Source organism: Carlito syrichta, unplaced genomic scaffold (genome assembly GCF_000164805.1).
Source record: "Carlito syrichta isolate Samal-C Ts95f unplaced genomic scaffold, Tarsius_syrichta-2.0.1 Scaffold309468, whole genome shotgun sequence".
Lineage (NCBI taxonomy): Eukaryota > Metazoa > Chordata > Mammalia > Primates > Tarsiidae > Carlito > Carlito syrichta.
The window spans coordinates 58,691-75,540 of record NW_007253564.1 but is presented as its reverse complement, the minus strand read 5'-3'; the positions used below and the strand labels follow the sequence as shown (position 1 = coordinate 75,540).

At 38.7% G+C, this 16,850-nt stretch overlaps 1 protein-coding gene across 1 annotated transcript; it reads right to left on the bottom strand.

The window, feature by feature from the left end:
- Positions 1-684: 684 nt before the first annotated feature.
- ZNF287 (zinc finger protein 287) lies at positions 685-16,410 on the bottom strand. The gene is made up of 5 exons (XM_008067280.2): positions 15,663-16,410; positions 13,908-14,005; positions 12,261-12,387; positions 11,684-11,770; positions 685-2,562 (listed from the first exon to the last, which is right to left on the bottom strand). Exons 1-5 carry the CDS (start codon positions 16,063-16,065, stop codon positions 992-994), a joined length of 2,286 nt encoding a protein of 761 aa, XP_008065471.1. The 5' UTR covers positions 16,066-16,410; the 3' UTR covers positions 685-991.
- Positions 16,411-16,850: the final 440 nt, after the last annotated feature.

Below are 16,850 nucleotides of genomic sequence, written 5' to 3'. Positions count from 1 at the left end.
GAGTAGACACTCAAGACATAAACATGAAATTTCAATGGAGGAAATATACTTTCTACAGTAAAACAGTCACAGAGAAACTTTAAGTTATGAATTTAGGATTCAGGTAAAAAAATATGGGAACTATGTGCCTATTTTTTCCCTTCAGGATATCCTTGTATGTCAAACCTAGTGAAATTAAGGCTAACATGTTTTAAAGATTAATTTAAGCTTGGGGTATTTAATTTGTGCCCGTTTAACTAAATCTGTACATGTCTAAGTGTTATATACACATTAGTTTCTCTACCCATATCTTTCATTAAGCTTAACATTTCAATATTTGAGGAAAAGTATAATTAAACAGTGGTCATGTACAAATCTTTAAGATACTTTCAACTATTTTTTTCCTGCAAACCTACTGGCTCCATACGACAGTTATGGCATAACACAAAAAGGGGAAGTAAAAAAGGGGAGGAACCCTTTACATATTTTAAGGCTTCAAAACTGGGGAGAAGTAAAGGACTGAAAGCAGCTTTTTCTTTTCTATAATTGTAGGTTTACCCTCTAGTGTGAAATCTCTATTTGATGGACACTTTCCCAAGTTATACTCATAAGGCCTCAAGAACAATTGGCCCTCAAGTGGTGTGAACTTTGTAGGTCCACTTATATGTGGATTTTTTCCAACCAAGATACAGTGTACTGAGGAACTATACTTGAAATAAAGAGTTGATGAGTTACAGGTTACAGGTTTTTAAATACCCTTTCATAAAGTTTCTTCCTGGAATGAATTAAACTGATTATCAAATAAAAGTTAAGAAGTCAATGAAGTTTCCTTCTTAAATTTCACAACAAACTGAAATAATTGTAACCATATTATTTTGTTACTTGTGCTGAGTGGTGGCTAACATATTGCACTTCTTCAGATTTCTTTTGAATAATGTTTTAACACACAGAGAATACAAAATAAAATGTAAATGATCAAGTTGTAAAACCAAAATGAAGTCTCCTTTTTCCATTAATTACGATGTTTGGCACCTGTATGAACACGTTGATGCTGAATAAGGTTTGTACTCTGGGTGAAGGTTTTACCACAAATACGACATGCATAGGGTTTCTCTCCTGTGTGAATTCTCTGGTGTTGAATAAGGCATGTTCTCTGGCTAAAATCTTTATCACATTCATTACATTTATAGGGTCTCTCTCCAGTATGAGTTCTCTGATGTTGATTCAGTGATGAGGAATAAATGAAAGCCTTCCCACATTCATTACATTTATAGGGTTTCTCTCCAGTATGAATTCTTTGATGCTGAGTAAGATTTGCACCTTGTCTATATGCTTTCCCACATATATTGCATTTAAAGGGTTTTTCTCCATTATGAATCCTCTGATGCTGAGTAAGGTGCACACTCTGGCTGAATGCTTTCCCACACACATTGCACTTATATGGTTTCTCACCAGTATGTGTTCTATGATGTTGAGTAAGGTTTGCACTCTGGCTGAAGGCTTTCCCACATATGTTACATATATAGGATTTCTCTCCAGTGTGAGTAGTCTGATGTTGAATAAGAGTTGAGGAATGAGCAAAGGCTTTCCCACATTCATTACATTTATAGCACTTCTCTCCAGAATGAATTCTCTGATGTCGAATAAGGTAAGTACTCTGACTAAACACTTTCCAACACTCATTGCATTTATATGGTTTCTTTCCAGTATGTATTTTTTGATGCTGAAGAAGGTGTGTACTCTGACTGAAAGTTTTCCCACATTCATTGCATATATAAGGTTTTTCTCCAGTATGAACTCTCTGATGATTAATCAGCGATGAACTATGGCTGAAGGTTTTACCACATTCCAAACATTTGTATGGTTTCTCTCCAGTGTGTGTCCTTTGATGTATAGTAAGGTGTGCACGTTGACTAAAGTCTTTCCCACAATCATCACACTTATAGGGTTTCTCTCCAGTATGAATTCTCTGATGTATAGTAAGGTGTGCACGCTGGCTGAAGGCTTTACCACATTGGTGACATTCATATGGTTTTTCTCCAGTATGCATTCTCTGATGTGCAATGAGAGATGAAATATGCCTAAACTCTTTCCCACATTCTTCACATTCATAAGATTTCTCTTTGGCATGGCTACTTTGGTGTTTCAGGAGGGATGGGTACTTCCTAAATTTTTTCCCACACACTTTACATTTATAAGGCTTATCTCCAGGAAGTATTTTCCCATATACAATACCATATGGGACATGATCGAAGGTTTCCCTGCCTTCATTATACATAAAAGTTTTATTATCTAATTGGTCATCAAACTGTACAATTAGATTTGAATTATTTCCAAAATTATTTCTATATATATCATATTTACTAAAACATCCTTCTGCAGGATCATCTTCTTGTGAAAAGACTGACTTGAAATTGAAATCTCTTTCATTAGTGGGAAATTTCCAGAAGGTATCTGTTGCTTTCCTTTCTAATCTGTCATCATAGTCATACGATTCTTCTAATTTTATGGTCTGGGTTTCATCCTTTGTAAGTTTAGAAATATTCTCTACTGGAGTACACACTTGGGCTTCAGTTTCTCGTTCTGAAATTAAAAAAAAAAAGAAAAGTTCCTCCTTCATTTGCAGAAAGGAAACTGCCAAAGTATAAAATAATGAACACAAAGAAAATGCCCAAAGACAATAGCTCTGCCAATCTCATTAACATGGTCCGTAAAGCTTGGGAAAGGAGAATAAAAGGGAAAAAAAGGGGAGACAAAAACTGACGAAAATGGAAAGATTTTTCACTATTCAATATGGGCATGAAAAATAGATTAGGTCAGGTGACAGCGTAAGAAATGTGGAAACAGTTGATAAAACTATGTGAAACAATTTGAGACAGCGTCATGTATTAATTTACAGAACAGGCTCATCAAGTAGGCATATTACAAGTAGACTCATTACTCTCTCTTCCAATCTACTCTACACGATCCTATATAATATTCCTAAAGTGATTTCATGGAGTGTTTTCTATGCTCAAGTATCTCTAGTAAATCTCCCATAGCCTAAAACCATGATTCTGAAAGTACAATCTCCACACTAGCGGCAGAACCATCACTATCATCTGGGAATGTGTTAAAATTATTGGGTCCCACTCCGACATTCTGAATTAGAAACTTTGGCAGTGAGCAATTTGTTTTAGCAAGTCTTGCAGTCTTATTTTGCTGTACGTTAAAGTTTAAGAACCAGTGGACAAAAGTTAATGAAAGGATAAAAAGTTAAAGAAAGAAAGAAAAAGAAAAAAGTTCAAAATACCTCCACCAGGCATTCAGTCCCAAAATACTCTGGCTTTCTTTCCATTCTACCATATCGTCTATTACAGTTCATATTCATTTTACAGTTTAAAATTATCCACTACTTCCTCATAATTGTCTTTAGATGCCATGGTAATCCCAAACTCTAAGCTTTATTTTATGATACTTTCTCCATGTATTTAAAAAGATGTTTCTAGTTCAGCTTGTGTTTCCCTCTAAAACATTACTTTTTGGCCAGGCGTGGTGGCTCAGCCTGTAATCCAGCACTTTTGGAGGCCGAGATGAGAAGACTGCCTGAGTTCGGGAGTTAGAGACCAGCCTGGGCAACTTGGTGAGACCTCTTCTCTACGATAAATCACAAAAACTAGCTGGGCACAGTGGCATGCATGTATAGTTCCAGCAACTTTGAAGGCCGAGGCGGCAGGATCGCTTAAACTCAGCAGGTAGAGGCTGCGATGGCCATGAGCATGCTACTGCACTCCAGCCTGGGTGACAAGAGTGAGAAGCCCAACTCAAAAAAAAAAAAAAAACCAAAAAAAACCCCTTCTTATAATCTAGAATACAGATTAGGTTGAATCACACGAATCATTTTTTATAGATTAAAATGGCTGAATATATATTAGCATTCTTATATGGTTCAACCAAATACAGCACTGGACCCATGACAGAACTTGGCCTTACATGATTATAGTCACACATCACTTAACAACAGGGATATATTCTCAGAAATGCATCATTAGGCAATTTTGTTGCTGTGCAAACATCATAAGAGTGTAGTTACACAAACCTAGATGGTGTGTGTGTGTGTGTGTGTATGTGTGTATATATATTTACATATATTTTACATAGAAAACCCAAAGTCCCAGTACCATTACTGAATATCAGCCTTTTCCCCTACTTGAGCTGCAACACAAACAACAAGTGACACACATCAGGCTTCCATATAAGCACCATTATAGTTCTATGGAATCACTGTCATAAATGTGGTCCCTCGTTAACCAAAATGTCATTATACAGTGCATGACTTTATTTTACAATTTTATGTATTTCTTGTATTTCCAATTTAGAAGCAAATTCTAGAAACAGTTTATCTTTCTTTTACGTTTCCTTCAGAAAATGGCCCAAGACTCTGAATATGGTGGCTACTCAACTAAACGGGTAAAATAATTGAGAATAACCTGTAAAAAGGTGAACTCATGAAAGTACGCACATGCCGGGCTTGGCGGCTCAGCCTGTAATCCCATGCCTTGGGAGACTGAGGTGAGTGGACTGCCTGAGCCCACAGGTTCGAGACCCGCCTGGGCAACTTGGCGAGACCTCATCTCTACAATAAATAAAAAAATCAGCTGGGCATGGTAGCACGTGCCTGTAATTCTGGTTACTCGGAAGGCTGAGGCGGAAGGATCGCGGGAGCCCAGCAGGTTGAGGCTGTGGTGGCCGGGAGCGGCCACTGCACTCCAGTCTGGGCGACAGAGTGAGACTCCAACTCAAAAAAAAAAAAAAAAAAGAAAGTATGCACATACATGTGCATGCATGCGTGTATGCAAACACACATACACAAACAAAAAGTAAACAAAAAACAACCTGATCTCAAACACGGCTATAATAAGGCACTCAAATGTGTATTTGTTGATGCCTATTTTGTTTCCAGAATGATGATTTAAAACAAAATGTAAGTTACAACCCCTTTCTCCTTTGAAACCAGGTGAGAAACACATAACTTGCAAATATCAAGAATTATCTAAGTTAATTAAGTATAGAATGTACAATACAGCAAAAATGGTATCGAATAGTTCAGAAACTTTCTAAGATGCAATTCAAAGTATAGTATCTTTAAAATATATTCATTCAACAGAATAGTAGGCAGTCATTCAAAATTATAGCTATATCCATTAGTAAGGGACTAGTTAAAATAAGGGATAATGGAATATTGGTATCTGATAAAAATAAATAATTAGGTAGGTCTAGGTACTCTGACACGAAAAGGTATGCAGGACGCATTTAAGTGCAAACAAAAACAAAAACAAAAACAGGTGTAAGTCTACAAAGCAAAATCCCTTCTGTGAAAAGATATGGTATATGTACTATAGACAGGCAGGCAGACACACACACACACACACAGATGATCTAAGGGGAGAGGGTTCTAGTAATGGCTGAGGGGAGGGAGACAATTTGCTTCCTTGTGCTGCTTGAATTTACTAACTAGTTTTATTACTTTTATTCAAACACACACCAGAAAATGCTTAGAAGTAATATTAATTTTTAAAAAGCCATATCATAACCAGCATGGAAAAATATTAGAAGTGGAAGAATATTACCAAAATGCCAACAAACTTTCAATAAATTGGCTATATTACTTTTATTGCTATTTAGTACTAGAAATGTAATTACATTACTTTTATAGAAGAAAAAAATATAAAAACCAACTCAGAATTTGCTACTCCTCTTTCCAAAAAGAAAATGAGAATGTGAATGGGCTATACAGTAGGTGTATATATTCAAAGAAAAAAAAGAGATAGTACCAGCAGCTGAGTTTAACTTCTATGTAGTCATAATCAGTCTATGGCAAACTATACCAGAAAAGGAAGTACTAAGGTTACCATTAATCAGACTAAAGCAACAAGTTTGAATGATGACTATTAATAAATTGCTACTGGGTAACCCCTTCAGGTCCCCTCCCACTGTGGGAACTTTTCTGTCCTCTTAATAAATCCTGCTTCCTAAAAAAAAAAATAATAATAAAAAACAAATTGCTACTATAAGTGTACATTAAAAAAAAATCTGTTTATAAAAATTCAAAAATCAAGATAATCGAGAAGTACTTAAATCAAATAACGAGAAAGGTTGACTAGATGTGGTATTTGTCGATGTTTTATTTTTTTTTGAATTGGAGTCTCACTCTGTCACCCAGGCTGGAGGGCAGCGGCCATCCATCCCAGTGTTGCCTTGCTAGGCTCTGGTGATCCTTCTGCCTCAGCCTTCAAAGTAGCTGGAACTATAGGAGCATGCTTCCATGACCGGCTAATTTTTGATTTATTGTAGAGATGAGGTCTCGCCAAGTTGCCCGGGCTGATCTTGAACCTGTGGACTCAGGCAATCTACTTGCTTTGGCCACCCAAAGTGCTGGGATTACAGGCTGAGTCACTGAGTCTGGCCTATTTGTTGATTAATAAAGCCAAACAGTGCTATAATATTTTTAACAGAGGGCAAGTGTGGTGGCTCATGACTGTCTGAGCTCAGGGGTACAAGATCAGCCTGGGAAACTTGGTGAGACTTTGTCTCTACATAAACAAAAAAAATTAGCGGGGTATGGTGGCAGCGCCTGTGGTTCTAGCTACTTGGAGGGCTGAAGTAGAAAGATTGCCTGAGCCCAGAAGTTTGAGGCTGCAGTGGCTATAAGCGTGCCACTGCACTCCAGCCTGGGTGAGAGAGTGAGACTATGACAAAAAAAAAAAATTTTTTTTAAAGGAGATCAATGTTGACTCAGGTCATCATGAAAACATTCAATGGGGGAGTTCAATTCAAACCATTGAATTGAGTCAGAAAGAATGGCTAGGTACTGTATAAACATAAAGAAGTATAACAGTTCTGAGACAGTAATGGCTATTGAGGACCAATACTACTATTCTTTTTTCTTTCTTTTTTTTTTTTTTGGAGTAGAAGTCTCACTGTGTCGCCCAGGCTGGAGTGCAGTGGCACACTCATGGCTACTGGAGCCTCGATCATCTGGGTTCAGGAGATCCTTCTGCCTTAGCTTTCCAAGTAGCTGGAATTACCATGCCCAGCAATTTTTAAATTTATTAAAGAGATGAGGTCTTGCCAAGTTGCCAAGGGTGGTCTCAAAACCCTGGCTCAGGAAATCATCTTGCCTCCACCTCCCAAAGTGCTGGAATCACAGACAATACTACTATTCTATTTGTGAATTACCAAGGTTTCTATTTCTTGTATGACTGCAGATATCCTAACCAAAGGTTCAACTTATTATGTATCTCTGAGCTGGCATGAAAGTAAAACCCTCAGGTGCCAAAAATCAAGGTAAAGTTGGAAGGCAGAAAGTCAGTAAAAGCTCAAGATGGCTGCCTGAGATAGCTCCTCAATCATGTTGATGACCTTAGGTTTCTGGTGCAGGGGGCTCAGAGGCCAGTGGACAAAGCTTGGGGACCAACCAAGGAGGGAAGGCTGACTCTTGCACAGAGGATTACACACTACATAAAGACAGGCTAGAAAAACAAAACCCCAAAACTCCACCTCTATAGAAGGAAAAAAGGAACTTGCTTTCCTCAGTCTTGAACCTCTTTGGAGGGAGAAAAATCTCCTCCCAAAACATGTAAGTACACACTGCTCCTTCTTGAGGACCAACAGCCTGTCTGTTCTCTGAATGATCTACAAAATTCCTCATGTTGAGAAGTTAACTTAAAGTGACCCCAGACTGGCAGTATCTTCCAGAAGACTATTCTGACCCTAGTGCAGGCTTATTACACTGAATATGTTTTCTCAATGTTTAGAGTGTGCTGAATTTATTTCCCAAAGAATTTCATGTGCTGTAGGTGTATTTTGCATTCTGCCAACTAAGGCAAATAAGGCCAAAAATTATGGAGAATTAGCTTTTTAAGTATTATGACCCTTAAAATACCTATGGATCAAAGTTAACTTTTTAGAAAAAGTGAAGTAATTCACTCTAAGGTAGCATATTATATTCTGTCATTATTGTTTAATTCACTGTTCATACTATATTCTAGCATCAATACTGGTTAATATACAAATCAGTATCTTAAATTTAAAAAAAGGAAAGTAAGATCCAAGTGTATACATAGTGTACTTTTTTTTGTATACAAAAGGACATATAAGCTATATCAGTGATTTATTTTTGGAAAGAGAAACATAGAAAGGATATACCAGAAACAAATGAACGTGGTTACCTACAGCGAGTGGATGGGAATAGGACAGAAGGGAGGTAATGTATACCTTTCTATATAGTTTTGACTTCTGAATCATGTTAATATTTTTACATGCTCAAAAAATGGTAAAATAGAAAAGCAAGAAAATGTGACTCTTAGCAGTCTATATATATATATATATATTTTTTTTTTTGAGTTGGAGTCTCACTCTGTCACCCAGACTGGAGTGCAGTGGCCGCTCCCGGCCACCACTGCCTCAACCTGCTGGGCTGCGGTGATCCTTCCACCTCAGCCTTCCAAGTAGCTGGAACTACAGGTGCACGCTACCACGCCCGGCTAATTTTTTGATTTATTGTAGAGATGAGGTCTCACCAAGTTGCCCAGGCAGGTCTCGAACCCGCGGACTCAGGCAATCCACTCACCTCAGCCTCCCAAAGCGCGGGATTACAGGCTGAGCCACCGAGCCCGGCTAGCAGTCTATATTCTAAGGACAAAAACAACTTCAAAGAAATCTTGAATTTTCTAGACAGTTTGTTACTGATATTGGTATTGATGTAATTTTGAAGCCATTTTTTGTGTGTATCATATGATAGAGCAAATAAGTAAATATAATGATGTTGTTAGAAACCAAGTTATTCACTGTATAGGAAAGGAGATACAAAATAAGGGAATATACAAAATGGACCATCCTTGTAGTGTCCGATTTGAATCAGAATTATCATTCTGCACTCATCCACCCATATTTCCCAGCTCTACCCAGTGAACAGATATTGAAGCAATGATACCCATAATAGTCAATACATTTACTACCCAGACCTTGGTTTTTAAGTACTATTCCGCACTAAAATGAACCAGGGCTCCTTGGAAAAATTCCAGATCTAAGGTAAGCATACGGTTAGCCTAAAGAACATCTGGCTCTGTCGGAAAGCAAGGAACTGCTTAAAGACTAATGGGGACACGTCATGAAGATGTTGGACTTGAAGGGCTGCCATTGCCCAAATTGAGACAACTGAGTGTCAAAAACAAAACACAAGACAAAATTAAAAAGCCAGAATTAATGAATTAATAACACATTGAGGTTTTAAAAATTCCGTTAGTCCAGAGTAATACATACACATTAAAATGGGGCAGGGGAAGGGAGAGTTATTTTTTATGGAAGAATGTTATCAAGTCATTTAGAAGCAATGATGGAATTAGAAAAACCATCATTTTGCAACCAGTAATATAATAAAGCAAAGATCATCAATGGATGCTAAAAATTTTAAGTAAAAGAGTATCAAGGAAGCCAAGCGCGGTGGTTCATATCTGTAATTCCAACACTTTGGGAGGCGGAGGCAAGAGGACTACCTGAGTCCAGTGGTTTGAGACCAGTCTGGGGAACTTAGTTAGACTTCATCTCCACAATAAATCAAAAAATTAGCTGGGTGGTGCATGCCTGTGTTTCCAGCTACTTGAAAGGCTGAGGTGGAAGGATCACCTGAGCCCAGCAAGTTGAGGCTGCGGTGGTGATGAGCATGCAACTGTACTCCAGCCTTGGCAACAGAGATTCCAATTAAAAAAAAAAAAAAAAGAGTATCAAGGAATAGAATAGTCATGTGCCCTCAAAGTATCACTCCACAGATTATTAATTACAAAAAAAGAATGCACCTTTAAAATGGATAGATCCTGTAGACATCACCTTAAACCAAACGGAGTATCACCAGTGATGAGACAAATCACCATTATGTGCCTCCTAAGGACATGCAATGGAATGTACACATCACCTTGGAAATATCCTTGGCAAAAATGTTTACTCTGACTCTCAACTTAAACAAACAATCAGGCATGTCTGGATTATGGGTGATTTTTAAAAAATTGGCCTGGTTCCTTAAAAAAGTATCATTAAATATTTTTTTAAAACAGGAAGAAAAAAGGCTGGGGAACTGTTATATAATAAAGGGGACTAAAAGCAGGAGATAAATAAGTGGAACATGTGATTCTGACTGGATACTGTACTGGGGAGAAAAATATCTATAAAAAATGTTTTTGGAACAGTTGGGGAAATCTGAACACTTGACAAAAATACATTTATGACACTATTGTTAAATATTTGGAGTGAGAGAATGGCATCATGTTTGTGGAGAAGAATGTTAATGTTCTTAGGAGATACTTAGAAGTAAGACGTCATGATGTTTGTAACTAAAATGGTTCAGTGCAAAAACAAAGTCTGTATGTGTGTAAACAGACAAAGCAGAAGGTGCTAAATGATGATAATTAGTGATTCCAGATGAACAGTATATAAATGGTCAATGTATTGTGCCTACAACTTTTCTGTAGGTTTGAAATCTTTGAAAATAAAGTTGCTGTGGAAGAGAGAAGGAAGGAATGGGAACAACCAAAAAGTCCATCAATAAGGAACAAATTCAACAAACTGTGAGACACACAATAAAATATGATATAGAACATTATACTTTTAAGTAAAAAAAAAGGTACAAAATAGTATGTATGGTATAATACTGTTTATATTTAAAAATGGAGCAAAATATTTTTATATTGACTTTTTTTTTGAGCGGCAGTTTCACTGTCACGTAGGCCGGAGGGCTGGAATGCAGTGGCATGCTCATGGCCACCACAGCCCCGACCTGCTGGGCTCAGGTGATCCTTCCACCTCAGGCTTCCAAGCGGCTGGAACTACAGGTGTGTGTCACCACACCCAGCTCATGTTTTGACTTGTGCAAAGACAAGGTCTCACCAAGTTGCCCAGGCTGGTCTCCAACACTTAGCCTCCGCCTTCCAAATCTACCGCACCCAGCTACATTGACTTTATATGAAACAAAACAAAACAAACAGCTGAAATAACTGTTCATCTTTAGGATAAAACCAACATTTTATTGTTTATTTTATATAAACCAAAGTTTATTATCTGACTTCTACTTTCTGGGAGGACAGACCTCTACAAGAAAACAATGGTTCATGGACATGATCTAATGACAGTGGTTGCGTGCTTGGGGAGATGCAGGAACTGGGTAAATGTGGTTTATAAGTGGGAGACTTTTGTCTGTGTATGTCTGGATTTAAATATTTTTAAAATTTTTGAATCTTGTGAATATATTATCTTTTTAGAAAATTAGAAAATAGAAAAGAAGGGAATGATTTAGGAAAGTGGAGGCGGTGGGCATAGGGGTTTGTCAGTGAACAGAATAAAAGAAACTCAAAAAGTTTTTAGGGGACATTCAGGCATATCTGAATAAAGGGGGGTGGGAATGGTACAATGAAAGCCCTAGACAAAGCTCTAAGAGAAGGGACCTAGGGGTCATGTAGAAGAATAAAGTGAGAAGAGATACAGAGGAAAGGTATGAAAATGTTTGGAAACTCTCTTCCTGAAAAGGCCTCAGTAAGGAAGCAGTGCCGTCTTCTTGACAGGCTGGGATTCCTTTGCAAAGAAACTTGACCCTATTTAAAAAAAAAACATACCTTACCACACTTAGGACATAGACGTAAATGCAAAGAAACTCATGTGCTGGTTTTTCTCTCACCTGGACTAGGACCTTCTAAAATTTCTTTTATCACCATCCATGGTTCTTCCAATATGGGAATCACAGTTGGTCTGTACACCGTAAGTCCTGTTAAGGAGGAATATAATAAATTTTATTCTAGAGACAAACAATTGTTCATAGTTTATTATATTACCTGACCTCTACTTATCTGGGAGGACATACCTCTACAGGAAAACAACAGTTCACAGACATGATTTAATAACATAATTAGGTTGCTGTTCTTTTCAGAGCTAGGATAAAAATTTCCTGCCATCAAAGAGTATATGTGCATGGAGACCATGGGGGAAGAAACCTTCCTTTACAGTGGAGAACTGGCAAGACAGTGTCGGTGAAGTTGAGCATCCTAATTTCAATGTTCTTTCATTTAGAAACCTTTTATTTGGGAAATGGGAGTAAAACAGAGTTATTTTTTGTGCCCAAATGGGATGAGAACACTAATTTCTAGACCCCATTTTTAGTCAAGGACTTCAGAGGCCTAGCCCATTTTTAACAACTGGGGAAATAAAGATATTCTTGAGGGCAGGCTGGCAGGAGGAGAGCTGTAGATGGTCCTTACCCAGAGAAACCATGTTCCAATAGTTCTGTAATGTCACAGTCTTGTATAATTCCTTCTGTACAGGACGCATTAGCTCCCAGTCCTCCTGGGTGATGTCTACAGCCACATCTTTGAATGTCATTGATTCCTAAAATATCAAATATAATGTATCTCGGTTCAAGAACTAGTGGAAAGGGGGAAAGATAACATGGGGTGCATGTATGGTGGTGGTGGCGGGGTGGTCACAGAATCTTCAGTAGGACTTTAAAAACTGCCTAGTCAAAATCCTCCCTCAATGTATAGACAGCCCCATAGCATCCCTCAATAGCCATAAAGGGAAGTTTGAAAACAAAGTAGAATTTATTGTTTTCAATTGGCACTTTTGCATGTGTTGGTGACTCTGTCTTAAAAAAGAAAGGGTTTTAAATTTTAAACACAGATGAGAGTTGGTTTTGCTCTTCAAGCTTTGCCTCAAGAAGAAATTCAACATGCTATAATTTAAAATTTTAAGATATTTTGACATACTCTATGATGAAACACAGCGTCTTTCTTCTTTAAGATAAAACTGGTACCAATAAGCACACTGTTGCACTTTTAGATATGTTTGACAATCTGGTAAGGTGAGTGTTCCTTTTTACTCTTTGTTAAAAAAATATTATCTTACGTGTTTATTTTTTCATATAATTTTCAGTGTCTTTAAATAAATCATATTTGGGATTTTACAACTGCATTAAGTCTACAATTTAGGGAGAACTGACGGCTTTACAATATTCAAGGTTTCTTTCACATCCCATAAAATGATACACAAAGGTACTGCAAAATTTATACTATGCTTGGTTTTAGTTACTTTAAGGTTTATGGGGAGGTAATACTTGAATCCTTTATTTCACTTTATCATTTTTCTGATTTTTATGTATATAAGAGAATGATTAATTTTTGCATGTCATTTTCTGTAGCAGTCATTTTATTCAATTTTTCTATTATTGCTTTTAACAGTCTTTCCCTTGATTTTCTTAGGTTTTTCTGGTAAATGTTCATATCATCTATGAATAATCATTTTAACTTAGTCATCAAAGGCTTTTCTATTTTAGAAATACCACTTATATTTTTGCTGTAAATCTTTCTCTTAAGGTGACTTGAGTTGTTAGTCTTTAAAATAACAGATTCATGATCAACAGTGATAGCACAGAAAACATATCCTTTAATTACTTGTTAATGAAGAAAACTAATATTGACAATTATTTTCTATTAATCACGTACAGGCTAACTGTAAGTCTCAAAATATTTGATCCTCAAAATCTAACAGGTAAATTCTATTTATGATAACTGAATAACTCAAGCTAAGAATTGTTGACTATCTTGTCCCAAACTGCAGATTTAAGGATAGAGCCAGGAACCAAAACCTAGATCCATCTGGCTGTGGAAGTCGATCCCTTAACCTCTACGTAACTTGGAGTCAAAGAGTGAGGAAAGATATATCAAAGGAAGGCAATGGTAGCCCATTTCCTATGTGGTACATTTACCTACCTTAACAGGCCAAGATAACTAAGGAGAGAAACTAAGGCTAGGTCCTAGCTTTTGGGGGCATAGCAGTTACAGGGCCAGGGCAGAAAATGTCCTCATGCACTGAGAAGGCATTTTAAAGTCACAAAAGAAACTCAAACTCACTTTGGTCACCAAGTCATTTAGCCACCCTGCTTGGAATGCATGTTTTCCTCTGGGGTCTTCCTCTGGGGTCTCTCGGGAAAGGGCAGAGTTCTGAGGAGCTAGGGAAGAGAAAGATCCCATGACAGAGATTAGTCTTGTCTGAACAGTTTGGGGAACTCTTCACCAAATGGATGCCGATAGTTTCTTAAAGTGAGAAGTCAGAAGGAAACCAAAAACAGCACTTCTACCTCAAAGAATCAGAAAGAAGGGCCAATGACTTGCCCTAAGATGGCGATACAGACTTCAAAAACAAGTTTGCTCTGAGGACTCTTAAGTATATGTAAAAAATTCACATTTTAAAAAACTAAATCCTTATGTAATAATTTTGTGAGTTGTCTCTTTTCTTAATAACTGAATGCTCTCTTGACCCCTTCTACCTTTTTGGAAATATGTTATTGTAAAAGTCAATTCACAAAACAAATGATTTATTAGTAAAATGGTGCAAACCTCTGCAGGTAAACTTTCTGAGGGCTCACATGGGGTTGAGTTGTGTCTGGTCATTCTTTCATGACTCTTCTCTGTGTTTAGATAGTGTTTGGTCCCAAGCAATCTAGATGGGGAACACCATGCAGGATGGAGCTCATATTTTGTTTTTTTGTCAGAGTCTCACTCTGTTGCCCAGGCTGGAGTGCAGTGGCACGCTCAAGGCCACCGCAGCCTTGACCTGCTGGGCTCAGGTGATCCTTCCGCCTCAGCCTTCCAAGTAGCGGGAACTACAGGCACACACCACCACGCTCGGCTAAGTTTTTTGATTTACTGTAGAGATGGGGTCTCGCCAAGTTGCCCAGGCTGGTCTTGAACCCGTGGCCTCAGGCAATCCTCTCACCTTGGCCTCCCAAAATGCTGGGATTATAGGCATAAGCCACCGCGCCAGGCCTGGAGCTCATGTTAAAGTCTTGCTCTCACTCACTCCCCAATTTCTTTTCTTTCTTTCTACTTACTTATTTATTTGAGTTGGAGTCTCACTCCATCACCAAGGCTGGAGTGCAGTGGCATGCTCATGGCCACTGCAGCTTTGACCTGCTGGGCTCAGATTATTTATTTACTTTTTTTTTTTTGAGTTGAAGTCACTCTGTCACCCAGACTAGAGTGCAGTGGTATGCTCATGGCCACCGCAACCTCGACCTGCTGGGCTCAGGTCATCCTTCTGCCTCAGTCTTCCAAGTAGCTGGAACTACGGGTGCGCAGAAACACTCCTGGCTTATTTATTTATTGAAGAGGCAAGGTCTCACCAAGTTGCCCAGGCTGGTCTTGAACCCTTGAGCTCAGGTAATCCTTTCACCTCTGCCTCCCAAAATGCTGGGATTCTAGGATTGAGCCACTGTGCCTGGACCTTTTTCATCTTTAAAAAAAATCTTTTTTTTTGAAAGAGGGTCTTGCTGTCACCCAGGCTGGAGTGCAGTGATATGATCATGGCTCACTGCAGCCTGGAACTCCTGAGCTCAAGAGATCCTCTTGTCTCAGCTTCCTGACTATATGTGTGTGCCACCAAGTCAAGCTAACTAAAATTTTTTTTTTAGAGATAAGGTCTCCCAGGCTGGTCTCAAATTCTTGGCCTTTAGCAATCCTCCCACCCTGGCCTCCCCAAATGATGGGATTACAGGCAATGAGTTACTCTGCTCTGCCTTCTCTCCAGTTTCTTTAAAGGTGCTGCTCTCTGATGTGTCTTCTTTAACTACCTAGGAATTCTTCCCCTTTCTGCTTTACGATTCTCACCTTCCTCTTCCAGAATATGAGTTAAATCCTCTACCAGAGTCACTGCTTCCTCGCTGTTCTCTGGATACTGAGACTTTACCCAAGTCCTAACTTCCCCAGGCAGGATGGTCAGGAATTGCTCCAGCACCAGCAGCTCCAGAATCTGTTCCTTTGAGTGAATCTCAGGTCTCAGCCACTTAAGGCAGAGCTCTCGGAGTTTACTCAATGCCCTCCGAGGACCAGCAAAGTCTGGGTATGGAAAATTCCTAAAATTCTGTCGACAGGTCTCAGTGTCACGCAACAGTCTCGAAGTAAGGGTTTCCTTCTCAACATCGTAGAGTCCACTCCGAGCCTTGTCTGGTTTCCACATTAGAAGGACTTGGGAACGTGAAGAACTGGTCATCCTCTTGCTTGAGGCTAACATTGCTATAGACAGGAGAGTCAACTGGTAATATCCTTTATTTCTCCAGTAGTGAGCCAAATGTTTGAAGTCTCATGCTAGAGTCACAAAGACACAATATCAAGGGCTGCTGCAGCCAAAGGTGGAACAAAATCAAGGCAGAGTCAGCAGCCTTGTTTACACATTCTGAGCCCAGAATGTGCAGGAACAGGTAAGAGACCCTGAAACACAAGAATGGACCACAAGGTCAAGAATTTCTGGTGCACTCTGCTATACATATACACACACAGAAACAGACTCCCCAGTGTGCACAGATAAACACACATAGGCTTTACTTCATCTTCCTTCCCCATATCCTTAGACTTGCAAGAGGACTGCAATCTGCTTGGGGTGGGGGGGGGGGGGGGAGGGAGGAGGAATGGAGCTACCATAAAGGGTGGTGATAGGAGCAATGATTTAAAGAATCTGAGTGAAATGACCCATTAAACTTCTAACTTGTTGAAACAAACATTAAACATTTCTAGAGAAAAAAATATTTCAGTATTTTAGTCACCGATGTTGCAGAAGATGTAATGACTGAACAGGCTCTCGATAACAACAGAGCAAATCTAGTGTTACTTGGAACAAACTGGGAGAATAATTCTTCTTATAATAAAGTGCTCAAGGCTCCCAAGGGGGCTGTCAGGGAAAAGAGCGAGCTATTTATCTGCTTTGCATGTTAATGCCAGACGATTCTAGGTTTTCACTACCAGAGGGCTGGGGAGACAAGCCGGTTGGACTGGGAAGCAGAAGAGGCTGGCGTGAAGCCC